The 18,949-nt window shown below is 42.9% G+C and overlaps 1 protein-coding gene across 1 annotated transcript in view; it reads left to right on the forward strand.

Moving 5' to 3' along the window:
* Window positions 1-18,949, forward strand: part of LOC115078869 (serine protease 55-like) — a 237,161-nt gene that overhangs the window by 34,569 nt on the left and 183,643 nt on the right. Inside the window, exon 3 of the mRNA XM_029581929.1 lies at window positions 17,459-17,718. Coding sequence (XP_029437789.1) covers window positions 17,459-17,718 — 260 coding nt within the window. The remainder of the gene's footprint in view (window positions 1-17,458; window positions 17,719-18,949) is intronic.

An 18,949-nucleotide genomic window follows, 5' to 3' on the forward strand; every position in this document is an offset into this window, starting at 1 on the left:
GACATCGGTGTCGACATGTAAAGTGTGATGCACGTCATCTCGGAAGAGGGCGCGCTCCTTAGATCTGCAGAGATGCCTTCTTATGTGTTGGGGGGCCGGGCCGCACTATTTATTTATTTATTTATTTAACAGCTTTTAATATACCGGTGTTCATGCGAGCACATCAAGCCGGTTTACAATAAACTTGAGAAAGGAAGAAAGTTACAAAAAACGAGGAGTGGGTGATGGAGCAGGAAGAAAAAAAAGGGGTGGGGAGAGAGCGGGAGAAGGTAAAGGTGGAAGGATAGCAGCTGAGAAGGTAGAGGAACGTAACAGTATTTACAAGAGTAACTGATTAACACGGGTTACATATTGTAGCTTAATTACAATGGATAACGAAGGAGGTATAGAGTATAATGATGGATATATAAAGTAGCTTATTTACAATGGTTACAGCGGTTATAAAAGGTGACTTATTTAGCATTTAACACAGGTTGAACATTTTAACTTGAATTACAGTGAAGGATGGTGAGAGGGGAGCGATGAAGGGTCGGGTGGGAGGGGGGGGATAGGGTGGGTATGGGTGGGGGGTTAAGGGTGGGTAGGTGGGTTGCAGGGGGGAGAGACAGGGGTTTCAGGGGGGTGAATTACGAGGGATTGGTTTCTGGGTAGACCTGTCGGAAGAGCCAGGTCTTAATGCCGTTTTTGAAGTTGTGTAGTGAGGGTTCGAGCCTGAGGTGTGTGGGGAGGGAGTTCCAGAGGGCAGGGCCTGCGATGGTAAAGGCTCTTTCTCTGGTGGTGGATAGGCGGGCTGTTTTGAGGGGGGGGGGGGTGTGAAGGGTGCCTGTAGAGGTGGATCTTGTGTGGCGGGTTGAGAGGTGGAAGTGGGGCATTTCCTTAAGCCAGGAGGAGTTGTTCTTGTAGAGAGTGTTGTGAAGAATAGTTAGGGTTTTATATTGGGAGCGAAAATGGATGGGCAGCCAGTGTAGGTCTACTAGGATGGGTGTGATGTGCTCTCTTTTACGTGTGTTAGTAAGGATTCGTGCCATGGCGTTCTGAAGAGTTTGTAGTGGTTTGATTGTGGAGTATGGGAGGCCAAGAAGCAGGGAGTTGCAGTAGTCCACTTTGGAGAAAATGGTGGACTGTAGGACTAATCTGAAGTCTTGAGTGTGGAGTAAAGGCTTGAGCTTTTTAAGGATCTGGAGTTTGTAGAAACCTGCTTTAAGGAGGGACTTGATGTGCGGCTTGAAGCACATCAAGTCCCTCCTTAAAGCACCAGCAGAGCTCTACCATCCTCAGATACCAGCCCATGACTGACAATTTAGCAAGGGGGCATTGCATCACTACCAGTGAACACTGGAAACGTTGATAAAAGCCTTCCCCAGCAATGCAAGATTAGAGCTCAGTGCTGAAGAAGGCCAACATCGTGTAAGGTTTTATATGTAGTAGGACTGGATTGACTCGATTCCCGCTTATAGTTTCCACAGTTACCTCTGGCATGGACATTGTATGGTGCCTTGATTGGTCTGTCACTCGGGCTCGTTCTGGATAGTAGGGTCACCTTGTTATATCCTTACCGTTTGTTGGGAGGAGTTACAGAATTGAAAAACAAATGGTACCTTGATCTCAATGTTATGGCGATTTCTTGCAAGCTTTAGGTGTGTTAGGGTTTCCACATTGGGAATGTGCCTCCATTTTCTCTGGGTTATCTTCACTCATGGAGAGAGCTTTGAAATTAGGAGGGGGAATGGGGAGGGGGAGGGCGGAAGGGGGGCTGGGATAAGGGAAAGGGAAAGGGAGGGATAGGGCGCCTGGTACTTAGTTTTGCTCTTCTAATATTGCATAGAGTTAACCTACATTAAAAAAAAACTCCCACCACTGGCTGGACTCAATGGCCAGAGGCCTCATGCTTATCTTTCAGGGCTATTCAAAACTTCTTCCTGCGTTCAGGCTGGGGAACTCAGGAAATGGAATGTTTGGATTCTCAGGCTGGTCCATCAAGATTGTTTCTTGACATTTAGGGAGGCTACCCTCAGGGTAGCCTCCCTAAATGTCAATGTCTTGGGGGTCACTTATAAAGAGGGCAAAATTTCTACAATATTTGAACACATATAAGATACAAATCGCTTGCCTCCAAGAGACACACCTCTCAGAAGTGGAGCATAAAAAAATTGAAACAAGAGTGGGTGGGATCATGTTTTTTTTTTCTAATGCGCATGGCAAAAAGGCTGGAGTAGTCATCTTAGTGCACAAATCCCTTCCATTCACCTTCATTAAAGAAATTAAGAACCGATGGGAAGATTCATCATTTTAATTGGATCCATTAAGGGCCGAATTGCAATGTCTATGGACCAAATTATTACTCTCAAGATTTTTTTGAGTCCCTCACTGTGTTAGCCAATCAGCAAGGTTGGCTGCTTCATTCCAGGGATCTAAATTGTGTTGCAGACCCGACTCAGGATAGACTGCCAGCACAAAATCCATCAAAATCTCAGGGTTCTACCAGTATCCCTTATTTATGTGAACAGTTACAGATTACATAAGAACATAAGAACATGCCATACTGGGTCAGACCAAGGGTCCATCAAGCCCAGCATCCTGTTTCCAACAGTGGCCAATCCAGGATATAAGAACCTGGCAAGTACCCAAAAACTAGTTCTATTCCATGTTACTGTTGCTAGTAATAGCAGTGGCTATTTTCTAAGTCAAATGAATTAATAGCAGGTAATGGACTTCTCCTCCAAGAACTTATCCAATCCTTTTTTAAACACAGCTATACTAACTGCACTAACCATATCTTCTGGCAACAAATTCCAGAGTTTAATTGTGCGTTGAGTGAAAAAGAACTTTCTCCGATTAGTTTTAAATGTGCCACATGCTAACTTCATGGAGTGCCCCCTAGTCTTTCTATTATCTGAAAGAGTACATAACTGATTCACATTAACCCATTCTAAACCTCTCATGATTTTACACACCTCTATCATATCCCCCCTCAACTGTCTCTTCTCCAAGCTGAAAAGTCCTAAACTCTTTAGTCTTTCCTCATAGGGGAGTGTTCCATTCCCTTTATCATTTTGGTTGCCCTTCTCTGTACCATCGCAATTCTCCATCGCAATTATATCTTTTTTGAGATGCGGTGATCAGAAATGTACACAGTATTCAAGGTGTGGTCTCACCATGGAGCGATACAGAGGCATTATGACATTTTCCGTTTTATTCACCATTCCCTTTCTAATAATTCCCAACATTCTGTTTGCTTTTTTGACTGCCGTAGCACACTGAACTGACGATTTCAATGTGTTATCCACTATGATGCCTAGATCTCTTTCTTGGGTGATAACACCTAATATGGACATTGTGTAACTAAAGCATGGACATTGTGTAACTATAGCATGGGTTATTTTTCCCTATATGCATTAGAGATGTGAATCGTGTGCCAGATCGTCTTAATGATCAGGTTTGGCTGGGGGGGGAGGGGGGGGAAATCTTATCGTTAAGATATGTGAATTGGAATCGTTTCCGATTCCAATTCACATCGCTAATTTTTTTTTTAGGGAGGCCTGCGCCGCTAAAAAAAACCCCACCCGACCCTTTAAATCGACCACCCTCCTGCCCCCTCAAAACCTTTTAAAATTACCTGGTGGTCCAGGGGGGCCTCGGGGAGCGATTTCCCGTTCCCAGGCATCAGCTGTGCTAAAAAAAAATAGCGCCGATGCCCCTTTGCCCTTACCATGTGACAGGGTATCCGTGCCATTGGCCGGCCCCTGTCACATGGTAGGAGCACTGGATGGCCGGCGCCATCTTTAAAGATGGCGCCGGCCATCTTTACTCATCAGCCCCTATTATAGAGTATAGTATGATAGGGGCTGATGAGTAAAGATGGCCGGCGCCATCTTTAAAGATGGCGCCGGCCATCCAGTGCTCCTACCATGTGACAGGGGCCGGCCAATGGCACGGATACCCTGTCACATGGTAAGGGCAAAGGGCCATCGGCGCCATCTTTATGAGTGGCAGCCGATGGCCCGAGAGTGGGAGATCATTCCCCGCGCCCCCCCCCCGGACCACCAGGTAATTTTAAAAGGCTTTGGGGGGGGTCGGGAGGGTGGGGGAGGCTAAGGGGGGTCGATTTAAAGGGTCAGTGGGGGGGTTTTTTATCGGGCCATCGGCACCATTTTAATTAGTGGCAGCCAAAATGGCGCCGATGGCCCGAGAGCAGGAGATCGCGCCCGGCCCCCGGGCCCCCCCCCCCCCCCCACTGGACCACCAGGTAATTTAACATTTGGGGGGGTTCGGGAGGGTAAGGAATTGGTTTTAAAGGGTCAGGGTGGGTTTCGGGGTTGTTTTGGTGTGCCGGTTTTCCCGCCCTCCCCCAAATAATTCCCATGCCATATTTAACGATACAATACAAATGCCCCTGACAATAAATCGGGGGCATTTGTATTGTATCGTGCACTCTAACGATTTAGGACGATTTTAAAATTATCTGACGATAATTTTAATCGTTCAAAACGATTCACATCCCTAATATGCATCACCTTGCACTTATGCACATTAAATTTCATCTGCCATTTTGATGCCCAATTTTCCAGTCTCACAAGGTCTTCCTGCAATTTATCACAATCTGCTTGTGATTTAACTACTCTGAACAATTTTGTATCATCTGCAAATTTGATTACCTCACTCGTCGTATTTCTTTCCAGATCATTTATAAATATATTGAAAAGTAAGGGTCCCAATACAGATCCCTGAGGCACTCCATTGCCCACTCCCTTCCACTGAGAAAATTGTCCATTTAATCCTACTCTCTGTTTCCTGTCTTTCAGCCAGTTTGTAATCCACGAAAGGATTACATGACTTTTTACTTTTCCTAGAAGCCTTTCATGAGGAACTTTGTCAAACGCCTTCTGAAAATCCAAGTACACTAACATAGAAACATAGAAACATAGAAATGACGGCAGAAGAAGACCAAACGGCCCATCCAGTCTGCCCAGCAAGCCACGCAGTTCATACATTTATTTCTTTCTTTATTTATTCCCCCCCCCCCCCCCTTTTTCTCCCTCCACCCTTTTTCTCCCTCCCACCCATCACTATTGGCTTCCAGCACCCTCCGGCCCCAACTCCCTTCCACCCTTCCACCATGCAGAGAGCAGCGCTGTATCCGCATCCCAGTGAACATCCAGCTCAAACAGGGGTAGCAACCGCCGCAACAAGCAGGCCACACCCCTGCCCCATACTCCTACCCACCCCTGCTTTGTTTGTTTGTTTCTTGTTTTAGTTTTTTTTGGAGATGGCAGCCCTCCGTGAAGGCGGAACACCAACCACTGGCCACTGGCATCCCGCTCCGTGAATGCCTCTGTGGCTACTGCCGCTCCGTGCAGTGTTTTGCTGCCTGAAGGTGGAACCCCAACTACTGGCCACTGGCATCCCGCTCCGTGAATGCCTCTGTGGCTACTGCCGCTCTTTGTAGTGTTTTGCTGCCTGAAGGTGGAACACCTTCAGGCAGCAAAACACTACAAAACACTGGCATCCCGCTCCGTGAATGCCTCTGTGGCTACTGCTGCTCCGTGCAGTGTTTTGCTGCCTGAAGGTGGAACCCCAACTACTGGCCACTGGCATCCCGCTCCGTGAATGCCTCTGTGGCTACTGCCGCTCTGTGCAGTGTTTTGCTGCCTGAAGGTAGAACACCAACTACTGGCCACTGGCATCCCGCTCCGTGAATGCCTCTGTGGCTACTGCCGCTCCATGCAGTGTTTTGCTGCCTGAAGGTAGAACCCCAACTACTGGCCACTGGCATCCCGCTCCGTGAATGCCTCTGTGGCTACTGCCGCTCCGTGCAGTGTTTTGCTGCCTGAAGGTGGAGCACCTACTGGCCACTACATCTACCGGTTCACCTTTATCCACATGTTTATTAACTCCTTCAAAAAAGTGAAGCAGATTTGTGAGGCAAGACTTGCCTTTGGTAAAGCCATGCTGTTATTGCTCAGCTCCCCCAGAGCGGCGGAGTTAGCAATCTGTTAGCGCTCAGCTCCCCGACAGGAGAGGAGCCAGCAATCTGTATGGCTCAGCTCCTCCATCTGTTATGGATCACTCCTCGAGAAGAGAAGGGTTAGCAATCTGTTAGTGATGTGACTGCCAGGGAGGCGGAGTTAGTCTTCTGTTGAATGCTGTTTCCCCCAAGGAGCAGAGCTAGCGATGTGTAATACTCCGTAGGCGGAGATAATGATCTGATGTGGGTTGGCTCCCATGGAGTGGCAATCTGTATGATACTGCTCTAGTAATGTAAGTAATAAACACTTAATGGAAGATATAGAGAAACAACAAAAAACATGTGGATAAAGGTGAACCGGTAGATGTAGTGTATTTGGATTTTCAGAAGGCGTATGACAAAGTCCCGCATGAGAGGCTTCTAAGAAAACTAAAAAGTCATGGGATAGGAGGCAATGTCTTTTCATGGATTACAAACTGGTTAAAAGACAGGAAACAGGGAGTAGGATTAAATGGTCAATATTCTCAGTGGAAAAGGGTAAACTGGAGTGCCTCAGGGATCTGTACTTGGACCAGTACTTTTCAAGATATATATAAATGATCTAGAAAGGAATACTACGAGTGAGGTTATCAAATTTGTGGATGATACAAAATTATTCAGAGGAGTTAAATCACAAGCGGATTGTGATACATTACAGGAGGACCTTGCAAGACTGGAAGATTGGGCATCCAAATGGCAGATTAAATTTAATGTGAACAAGTGCAAGGTGTTGCAAATATGGAAAAATAACCCTTGCTGTAGTTACACGATATTAGGTTCCATATTAGAAACTACCACCCAGGAAAAAGATCTAGGCATCATAGTGGATAATACTTTAAAATCTTCGGCTCAGTGTGCTGCAACAGTCAAAAAAGCAAACAGAATGTTAGCAATTATTAGGAAGGGAATGGTTAATAAAACGGAAAATGTCATAATGCCTCTGTGTCGCTCCCTGGTGAGACTGCACCTTGAATACTGTGTACAATTCTGGTTGCCGCATCTCAAAAAAGATATAGTTGCAATGGAGAAGGGCAACCAAAATGATAAAGGGGATGGAACAGCTCCCCTATGAGGAAAGACTGAAGAGTTTAGGACTGTTCAGCTTGGAGAAGAGACGGCTGAGGGGGGGTATAATAGAGGTATTTAAGATCATGAGAGGTCTGAGTAGATGTGAATCGGTTATTTACACTTTTGGATAGAAAGACTAGGGGGCATTCCATGAAGTTAGCAAGTAGCACATTTAAGACTAATCAGAGAAAAAGCTTTTTCACTCAACACACAATTAAGCACTGGAATTTGTTGCCAAAGGATGTGATTAGTGCAGTTAGTGTAGCTGGGTTCAAAAAAGGTTTGGATAAGTTCTTGGAGGAGAAGCTATTAATCAAGTTTACTTATGGAATAGCCACTGCTATTAATTGCATCAGTAGCATGGGATCTTCTTGGTATTTGGGTAATTGCCAGGTTCTTGTGGCCTGGTTTGGCCTTTATTGGTAACAGGATGCTGGGCTTGATGGACCCTTGGTCTGACTCAGCATGGCAATTTGTTATGTTCTTATGTTCTTAATAATCATTGGGACCATAAAGATTACAGATAGTAAAATCTCAACCCCTAATAGAGCCTACCAGGATAATATAACGCCCTTCTGAGTTCTTTATTTCTTGAGATAATTGGAACTGAATAGACTAATGAAAAAGAATAGCTACTCCTCCTCTACCCCATCCCCCCTATTGACAACATCATGTTGTCAATAGGGGGGATGGGGATGTATTTCGGCGTAACAGCATGTTACGCCGAAATACATGGCGAGTGGAATCACGTTTGTGGGATGTGCGGGCACCATCTCACCCTAATGAAAGATATTTAAGCCTATGAAAAAGGATCCTCTTTCTCCCCCCCCCCCCTGCAGTGTTATAGAACCCTTCCACTAAGAATATGCTTACTTAACAATCACCATCTGAAAAGAAATAAGCCCCAGCAAATAGAAATAAAAAAGAAAGGGGAAAAGGAAGACCAAAAGTCTGACATATCATGATTTGGAAGTCGAGGGGTAGGCAGTACTGCTGAGTCCCTTCTGGAACTTAGCGGGAAGGTGAGTTCCAAGAGTCGTCTCTGGCACAACTTTGCTCTTACGCCTCCCTGTTAATTAAAGAAAATCTTTTGTTTCCTACGGAAGGTTTTTGAGGTGCACCTTATGCTGAAGAGAGGGATCTTAAGTAGATTGATTCTGACCTGCCTTTCCATTGTTCCTGGCTGTGTCAGACTTCAGTGGAGTGTGGTCTCAGAAAAGTATCGGCATCTGATAGTGGTGTTATTAAGATCTCGAACTGGGGAGAAAGTTCACAGTGGCTCAGGAATGGTGTGATTGTTATGATGCCATAGTTCTTGTAAGTCGATTGGTTTTAAATGGCATAAAACCTTTGCAGTATCTTGTTAATGTCAGGTCGCACATACTAACAGTTCTCGCAGGACCTCAACATCGAAGTTTCGCATGGTGAAAATCAAATAACTTTATTCCACCCGGAATTACTGAACATAACATGGCCATTCAGCAAAGTTTTGTAAGTAGAAAAAAGATGTTAAAATAATTGAGAAGCCAGTATTGTTAGCAGCCAAAGGTAGAGAACGACTCACCAGATTGAGGTTACCTTTTGAAGGGCCCAAGTAGTTTAATTCAGGGTCTCCAGAAATGCCTTAGCCTGGGCCGGGTCATCAAAAAGGGTTGATTGGAGTGCCAGATCCTCAACTTAGCTGGAAACTGTAAAGCAAATTTTATTTGCTTCGAGGCGAGAGCTGAGCAGACTGGAGTGAATGTCTTGTGGCTCTGCACAACATGTGCTGAGTAATCTTGGAATAATCGGATGGTTGCTCCTTGGTATTTCAGGTCTCGATGTGATCTATACACTCTCATTAGATCCTGTTTATGAGACCAATTAAAGATTTTAGCAATCACAGTTCGAGGTCTGGTGTCTTCACTCCTTTTGGTTCCCAAGCGATGGGCTCTTTCAGTCTGTAGAGAGGATGAGAGAGATGGTACCTCAAGTGCCTCTTGTAGCTATTTTTCTAGGAAGCCAACAAGTTTATTGTCCTGGATCGACTCTGGAAGGCCTGTGATCCTCACGTTATTGCGTTGGGATCTATTTTCTAAGTCATCCAGTTTTTCAGCCTGCACTTTAACCTGCTATTCTAAAGTAGAAATGGTCTAGCTGTGGAGTTAGCATCATCTTCCAGAGTATTGATCCTACCTTCTACGATATCCAGTTGTGGGTGTATTTCTGCTAGTCAGTTCTGGAGCACTGCTAATTGTGATGAGAGGTTAGTAAATTTACCATCTAAAGCAGCGACCACTGCAGCTGTGACTTTCTTGGTAAGGGCCTCCAGAGAGATCTGGGAAGCAGAGACCTTTTGTGGATTTCCTCCTTCAGCAGGCATCATTTCCTGTGTAGGCCTCAGTTTTTCTTTCTCCTTTTATCCACTTTCTAGGACCCTGGATCCTGGAGATTTGTACATGTATTTGTCAATTGACATAAGATTGTAAAATAGGTTGAATGTTGAGTCTGTTGGTGCAAGGATGGTTTTGCAACATTTGGATGAAATGTGGATGGTGCACAGAGCTCAGGGAAACATGTCTACCCTAGCTCAATATATCACGTGACCTCAAGTCCCTGGTCTGCGCTTCTAATGTCCAAGCCTATTGTACACTTTTAACCTTTGCAGCTGCACCTTTCAGTTTTTTGCTATTTTCCTCATTTTATCAAAGTTTCCCTTTTGAAAATTTAGTGTTGGAGTTGTAGATTTACATAATGTCCCCCTTCCAGTCATTAGTTCAAATTTGATCATGTTATGATCACTATTAGAGGTGTGAATCGTGTAATCGATCGTCTTAACAATCGTCTTAATGATCGATTTTGGCTGGGGGGGAGGGAAATCTGATCGTCGAGTTTGTTTTTATCTAAAAATCGTTAAAAATCGTAAATCGGGGGAGGGCGGGAAAACCGGCACACCAAAAAAACCCTAAAACCCACCCAAACCTTTAAAACAAATCCCCCACCCTCCCGAATCCCCCCAAAATGTTTTAAATTACCTGGGGTCCAGTGAGGGGGTCCCGACGCGATCTCCTCCTGCTCTCTGGCCACCGCTGCGTTGAGAAATGGCGCCGGTGGCCATTTTGTTTCCTGGCTCCCGACGTCATGCGTGCGGGAGATCGCCCCCGGACCCCTCCTGGATCCCCAGAGACTTTTGGCCAGCTTGGGGGGGGCCTCCTAACCCCCACAAGACTTGCCAAAAGTCCAGCGGGGGTCCGGGAGCGACCTCCTGCACGCGGGCCGTATTACCAATCTTCAAAATGGTGCCGGCGCTACCTTTGCCCTCACTATGTCATACGGGCGACGGATGGACCCCAGGTAATTTAAAACATTTTGGGGGGTTCGGGAGGGTGGGGGATTTGTTTTAAAGGTTCGGGTGGGTTTTAGGGTTTTTTTGGTGTGCCGGTTTTCCCGCGCCCTAATTAATGATACAATACAAATGCCCCTGACGATAAATCGGGGGCATTTGTATTGTATCGCGTATCTAACGATTTTGGACGATTTTAAAATTATCTGACGATAATTTTAATCGTTCAAAAACGATTCACATCCCTAATCACTATTGCTAAGTGGCCTCACCACCACTACCCTCTCTCACCAAATCCTGCATTCCACTAAGAATTAAATCTAAAATAGCTCCCTCTCTCATTGATTCCTGAACCAATTGTTCCATGAAGTAGTCATGTATTCTATCCAGGAACTTAATGTCTTTAACATGTCCTGATGTTACATTTTCCCAGTCAATATTGGGGTAATTGAAATCTAAAAAACCAGAAGCAGGGTTCTGCACTACAGAGAAATCCAAATCCAAAAGTGCAGAGTATAGACTTTTGTATGTCCTGATCAAAGGAGAATTCCAAACAATTGATGTGAATGCAATTTATAATTTTATTGCGGCAACTCCACTGCATAATACTATCACGGCAAAATAATTTTCAAGGTGCCCCAACACGGTCCCGTGTTTCGCCGGTGGCTGCATCGGGGGGACCAACAAGGAATTCATACAATCTGTAATTCAAAAAGGATTAAAAATCAGGACAATAAACAATGGACTGAGGCCGATGTACAATTTTCAAGACAGTAAACAATACACATACCTTGGTGCGGAAGATTCAAAAAATGGCAGGGAGTGCGTTTTCCCTCAGTACAACCAGGTATTTTAAAGCAGAATTTGGGCGCCAAACTACAGGTGAATTGATCACCTTTCTCGAGGGAACCAATCAGCGGTTCCCAAGATGCTCAGCGCCCCGCAGGTACACAGACGGACAACCATGACAGTCTAATCAGTGAACAAAGCTAAGAGAACAAGTGCCATTCAATCTCGCGATTTAAACCTTTAGGAGAGACTGTGTCCAAGGTGAAAATCCATTTTTGTTCTTGTCTGCCCAAATGTTCTAAATAGTTACCTCCCCGGAATGGCTTGGGAACTACCTCAATAACAGCAAACCATAAGTCAGCAATGTTATGGGACGAACTTATCCAGTGCGAGACCAGAGGTTCTTGGTCACGAGATGTGCGAATATTTGAACAATGTTCAAAAATTCTGGTTTTAATTTTCCGGGAGGTTTTACCAACGTATAGCATAGGGCAGGGACATTTGATGACGTAAATGACCCCCTGTGACGTACAATCAGAGTTAGATTTTAAATAAAAAGTTTTGTGAGAGATAGGATGTTGAATGAATGAAAGGGACTCCGTATGGTGGCACGCAGTACAATGACCACAAGGCTGATGTAGGTATTCTCCAGTAGAGGTCGCATCAACCCGACCTTGAAATGCATGTACCAATCTATCTCTAAGATTGCGCCCTCTGCGGAAAGTGAACCGCAGGGAACCCTGGAACAGCTGATGTAGGGATAAGGAGTTCCAGTGTGTGCGGATAATTTTAGTGACTTCCCGACTCAAAGGCGAGAAGGGAAGAATACAATTGTTAGACGGCTCAGATGAGGATGACCGGGGTAAAAAGAGTAAATCACGGTTGATATGAAATGCTCGTTTAAAGGCATTCCGAATGACTTTGTTGGGGTACCCTCTAGCCAAAAAACGGGCTGTCATCACTTGTGCCTGTTTTAAAAATTCTTCACGAGTTGAACATAAACGGCGTAATCTTAAAAATTGACCGGTTGGAATATTTCTGCGAAGATTTCTCGGATGGCAGCTGTCAAAGGCTAATAGGGTATTACGGTCAGTATCTTTTCGAAAAATTGTAGTGTGAAATGTATTATTTTGAACTGAAACCATAATATCCAAAAAAGGAAGTGACAGCGAATCTATGGAAAAATTAAACTGAAGGTGTGAATTGAGAGAGTTTAACCAATCAAAAAACATCAAAAATTGGACATCGGTGCCCCGCCATATAATAAAGATATCATCAATAAAACGTACCCATAATGCTATGTGATTTGACCAGTGTGAAGGATAAATATGAACCTCTTCGAATTGTGCCACATAAAGGCACGCAAGGCTGGGGGCCATAGTGGCCCCCATCGCCGTGCCCTTTATTTGTTGGTAAAATTGACCCTCAAAACAGAAGAAATTTTTTGTAAGTGCAATTTCGGCTAGTTTTAAGATAAAAGATGTTGAAATACGGCAAGGGGCAGGTCGAGAGTCCAGGGCTGCTTCAATAACTTAACGCTTCAGTCTGGGGGATGTTCGAGTAAAGAGATACTACATCCAATGTTGCAAGAAAAAACTGATCCGGGGGTAAAGATAAAGATTCCAAAATGGAAATGAAATTCGTGGACCTTTTTCTCAAACCGCTGGTACCCCATATTAAATCATATATTCGGGACTCATCCCATTTCATTTACCCCTACATCAGCTATTCCAGGGTTCCCTGCGGTTCACTTTCCGCAGAGGGCGCAATCTTAGAGATTGTACGTCACAGGGGGTCATTTACGTCATCAAATGTCCCTGCCCTATGCTATACATTGGTAAAACCTCCCGGAAAATTAAAACCAGAATTTTTGAACATTGTTCAAATATTCGCACATCTCGTGACCAAGAACCTCTGGTCTCGCACTGGATAAGTTCATCCCATAACATTGCTGACTTATGGTTTGCTGTTATTGAGGTAGTTCCCAAGCCATTCCGGGGAGGTAACTATTTAGAACATTTGGGCAGACAAGAAAAAAAATGGATTTTCACCTTGGACACAGTCTCTCCTAAAGGTTTAAATCGCGAGATTGAATGGCACTTGTTCTCTTAGCTTTGTTCACTGATTAGACTGTCATGGTTGTCCGTCTGTGTACCTGCGGGGCACTGAGCATCTTGGGAACCGCTGATTGGTTCCCTCGAGAAAGGTGATCAATTCACCTGTAGTTTGGCGCCCAAATTCTGCTTTAAAATACCTGGTTGTACTGAGGGAAAACGCACTCCCTGCCATTTTTTGAATCTTCCGCACCAAGGTATGTGTATTGTTTACTGTCTTGAAAATTGTACATCGGCCTCAGTCCATTGTTTATTGTCCTGATTTTTAATCCTTTTTGAATTACAGATTGTATGAATTCCTTGTTGGTCCCCCCGATGCAGCCACCGGCGAAACACGGGACCGTGTTGGGGCACCTTGAAAATTATTTTGCCGTGATAGTATTATGCAGTGGAGTTGCCGCAATAAAATTATAAATTGCATTCACATCAATTGTTTGGAATTCTCCTTTGATCAGGACATACAAAAGTCTATACGCTGCACTTTTGGATTTGGGTAATTGAAATCTCCCATTATTACTGCACTGCCAAATTGTTTAGCTTCCCTGATTTCTTTAAGCATTTCATCATCTGTCTGCTCATTTTCACCAGGTAGACAGTATTATACTCCTATCACTATACTCTTACCCAACACACATGTGATTTCTACCCATATAGATTCTACTGAGCATTTAGTCTCTTGTATGATCTTTATCCTGTTGGACTTTATACCCTCCAGGACATAAAGTGCCACACCCCCACCAAGTTGATCTTCCCTATCATTGCAATATAATTTCTATCCTAATATAGCACTGTCCCATTGGTTATCCTCCTTCTACCAGGTCTTTGAGATGCCAATTATGTCTATTTCACCATTCACTGCTTGCACTCTAACTCTCCCATCTTACTTTTTAGACTTCTGGCATTGGCGTACAGACTTTTCAAAGTGGGTTTTTTGTTTATTTATTTATTTATTTAAATTAATTTATATACCGGAGGTTCCTGTATAATATACATATCACCCCGGTTCACAAAGAACAGTAACTATCGCTACAAATAGCGGTTTACATAGAACAGAATAAAAGAAGTTTTACATTGAACAAAAACAAAGTAATAAGTTTTACATTGAAGTCAGCATGTGTAAATTTCTGATTAACAAAGGAAGAAAAAAATAGATCTGAATAACTCGTTGTGGGCTTGAAAAGACTTTTCTTCGTGTTCTTGGCTCTAGGGGAAAGCTTGTTTGAAAAGCCAAGTCTTAAGTTTCCCTTTAAATGTAGAGTGGCATGGTTCTAAACGAAGGTCTGGAGGGAGCGAGTTCCAAAGTGAAGGGCCTGCTGTGGATAATGCACGTTTCCTCAGAACGGATTTCATAGGTTGTGTGATTAGTCTGTTCTGATAGGCGCTTCTGGTTGGTTTCACAGATGTGTGTAATTGAATTTGGAATGTTAGGTTGAGAGGTGCGATGTTGTGTAAGGCCTTATGTATCATCATTAAAGACTTGAACTGGATCCTGTATTTAATTGGAAGCCAGTGGAGATGGTGGAGAATTGGGGTGATATGATCTCTCTTTTTGGCATTTGATAGAATTCTTGCAGAGGCGTTCAGGACCATCTGAAGTGGTTTGATGGTACATGCTGGAAGGCCTAGGAGGAGAGAGTTACAATAATCCAGCTTTGGGAGTATGATGGCTTGTAAAACCATGCGGAAGTCTCTGTATAGGAGGAGAGGTTTGAGTTTCTTTAATGTTTGAAGTTTAAAGAAACATTCTTTTGTTGTGTTGTTGACGAATTTGTTGAGACTGAGTCTGTTGTCTATGATGACTCCCAGATCTCTAACTTGTTGTGTGGTGGAGAGCCCTGTGGTGACCGGATGTTGATTAGTGTTAGAATGTGAGGAAGGGGTATAGTTTTCCGGAGTTATAATGAGGATTTCAGTTTTGTTTTTATTTAGAACCAAGTTGAGGCTGGTGAGTAGATTGTTGATAGCTGACAGACATTTATTCCAGAATGATATGGCTTTGTATATGGAATCTTCTATAGGGATGAGGATTTGAATATCATCCGCGTATAGGTAATGTCTTAGCTTAAGGTTAGTGAGAAGTTGACAAAGTGGGAGTAGATAAATATTGAAAAGAGTCGGGGAGAGGGATGATCCTTGTGGTACCCCCCTTTTGGATTCGATGGTGTGGGACTCTTTGTTATTTATCTTGACCTTGTATGTTCTGTTCTCCAAAAATGATTTGAACCAGTTAAAAACTACTCCTGTAATGCCAATGTCTATTAGGCGTTGCAGGAGGCATGAGTGGTTAACGGTATCAAACGCTGATGAAAGATCAAGGAGAGCGAGGAGGCAAGGTTGGCCCTTTTCTAGGTTGAAAATGATAGTGTCTGATAATGATGTTAATAATGATTCGGTATTCATAGACTTGCGAAAGCCAAATTGGTTTGAGGTGAGGATGTTGTTTTCGTCAAGATATTCTGTAAGTTGTTTGTTTACAACTTTCTCCATAACTCTGGCAATCAACGGGAGGTTTGCTATGGGTCTAAAGTTTGCTGGGTCTGAGGTGGGTAAGTTAGGTTTTTTGAGGAGCGGCTTGAGCATGGCTAACTTGAGTTGGTTCGGGACATGTCCTTGAGAGAAGGAGCAGTTAATAATGTCTGCTAAAGGTTTGGCTATGGTGTTGGAGATCAGACACAGTTTGTTGTATGGAATGTGGTCTGATGGATGAGAGGATGGTTTTATCTTCTTGAGAATATTCTCTATTTCTAGAGTGGATGTGAGCTCAAAATTGTTTGTATTCACAACTTGCTTTTCAGTTGATAGGCATAATTTGGAATTCTTTAGCTCAGGTGATTCTTATAGGCACATGGACTACTTTTGCTTTTATTGGAACCTCACTGTTGGAACGCCCTAACTCTCCAGTTTCATTAATATCCTTCAAAGATTCATTCCTCCGAACCATGCACTGCTGAGTGACTGTTGGCTTTCCTCCTTGTTCTAGTTTAAAAACTGCTTTATCTCCTAGTAAGAGCGAAAGCATTTGACCACATAAAACCTATTCTATCTCGGCTATGCAGGCTACTAATAGAAAGCAGGATCAAATTCAAACCATTGCTTTGTCTTCAAGTACATAAAAAAACAGGCTTCAGGATATCTCTCGCAGCTCCTTCTCCCTTATGCCCCCAATAGAGAAATCAGATCTTCCCTACTGGCTCTCCTTTCTATACAACCTCTGGCCTCTGCTAGAGTGTCCTGCACCAGACTTCAGGCCTTTAGCTATTACAGACCAAAGATCTGAAACCTGCTTCCATTATCTCTATGCTTGGAACCAATCTTACTCACCTTCAGGAAGAAAGCTAAAGCATAGCTTTTTAGCCAAGCATTCCAAACAGAGACTTCCTGTCCAGCATCCTAATTACCACAGTAGTATTGCTATTTCTACATCAGCAACAAAATAACCTATCTGAATCTGTCATTAAATATAGAGATCCTCAACCAATATTGTTTGTTGAGATAATACTATTGTAACCTATCTTACATTGATTGTAATCCACTTTGCAACCATTCTTGAGAAAAAACAGAATATCAGATGTCAATAAATAAATAAAATAAATATTTCCTTTTCTGCTGTATAGGCCCGATGGTCCTCCTCTTTCCCACCCTCAAGGGCTAGCTGATTTGTGATTTCTTCTTCTGGGGCCTGCTTCTAGCTTCTGCAACAGATCCTGAAATGTTTTTTTATGTTGGTCTGGAGACACGGCAATTCTCCTCCATATAATAAAGATGAAAATTGCCCTATGCCTGCATCACCAGTATGCAAATAGAGCTCTGTCCTTCCCTGGAGAGTACAGAGAGCTAGGGGGCAGAGCTCAATTTGTATACTGTAATGGTGCAGGCATGGAGCAACTTTCCTCTTTATTATATAGAATGAGTGCACACTATTTACTAATATCACACACTCTAACAATAAAAAAATAAAATGAAAATAAATTGAAACAAAACAAATTTTTAAAATGACACAAAATAAAAATGAGGCACAATACAAATCAAAGCAAATTATTTTCATAGACATCTGTTTTATACCTTTATTTCAATTGCTTTTCTAAATAAACAGTCATTTTGCCACCATACCATTCTCCTTCCTCACCCCAGTATGGTCTCTGAGATGTATTTTCTGCTCAGTTCTAGATCTGATTTCTTGAGAGTGGAGATTGGGGTGATAAAACTTTCTACAGCAAAAGAAAGAAAACGAGTGGACAAATTAATTACTCACTGGAGGTATGACAAAAAGACCACCAACAATGACATTGCCTTGCTGCTGCTTTCATCCCCGATATCTCTTGATGCCTTTGCAGCCCCCATCTGCCTTCCACCTCCAGGGACATTCAGCAACAAAGACTGGATGACCTGCTATGTGACTGGGTGGGGAACAACGGTGGCTGGTGAGTACAAAATATGCCAGTGATAAAGTTGTAGTTACAACATGGCTCAGCCAAAAAGTCAAGAAGAAAATGTCTAAAAGTAACATCTAGAAATTCTGCTGCTTATGTGGCCGGGTCTGTCTGGCAGGCTACATAAGGAACCTGAGATGCCAGATATTTTATTTATTTATTTATTTATAATTTTTATATACCGACATTCTTGTATAATATACAAATCATACTGGTTTACATTAAAACAGGAGATGCAGGAAAAAAGTTACCTTTGTCAAATACATTTAACATTAATAACAATGAAAATTGTTAACAAGGGATAACAACTATGAAAAAAGAGAAAGGTAAACAAAAGTGGAAGAAACATAGAAGTTAAAAAGAAAAAAACGAAAAAAGGTAGCACCAAGCGTTGCACAAAGGGGTGCACAAAGGGGAGAAATATCTGGATAACAGGCACTCTAGTAGTGATAGTATATAGTATTTAGATTATTACAAAGCTCTGTGATCAGTCATAGGAAGGCAGGGGTGCTGACTGTGAAATAAATAGGGTAGCTGGTATGCTTATCTACCAAGGAAGAAAAGTACAAATAAGGAAGCTGGCCTAAACCTTTCTGGATAAGGAGAGATATCTTACATACAGTCATGCTGTATGGCTGGCAGTTGGGATCTATGTTTAACAGGGTGGACAGAAATAACTGTGCAGGCTGGATGGGCCAGTTGTTTGTTTTCTGCTTTCATCTACTATGTTACATAATGAAAACAGGAAGGGACAAAGAAAGCCTTAGAAAACTAACAAATCATGTAACAAATAGAGCAAGAATAAATGAACAAGCTAAACTTGACAATGAAATAAATACTTCTAAGTTAGCAATACCAACCCCATAAGGTTATTTTTAGAAGTACATACTGATATAACCGGCTAATAAAAACCATTCAAAAAAGAGTGCAAATCTTGAAACATGGAAAAACATAACCATCTAGCTTCAATTATAAAGGAATAGCCATGCTGAAATGTAATTGGCTAGAAAAGTTAAGCACACATATGAATATGCATATGTCCATCCAATAATGAAAATGGCTAGATATGCACTTAAATACCATATGCAGATATCTCTGAAGATAGTTGATTACTTATGTATCATAACTATTTATCTAGTTGTGAATATGAGACGTAACCAGATGTGAAGGATATCCATCAAGAAATGGATATACATAATACAAACAGCAAGCCGGCTATAAC

This window comes from Rhinatrema bivittatum, chromosome 16 (genome assembly GCF_901001135.1).
Source record: "Rhinatrema bivittatum chromosome 16, aRhiBiv1.1, whole genome shotgun sequence".
NCBI classification, from domain to species: Eukaryota; Metazoa; Chordata; class Amphibia; order Gymnophiona; family Rhinatrematidae; genus Rhinatrema; species Rhinatrema bivittatum.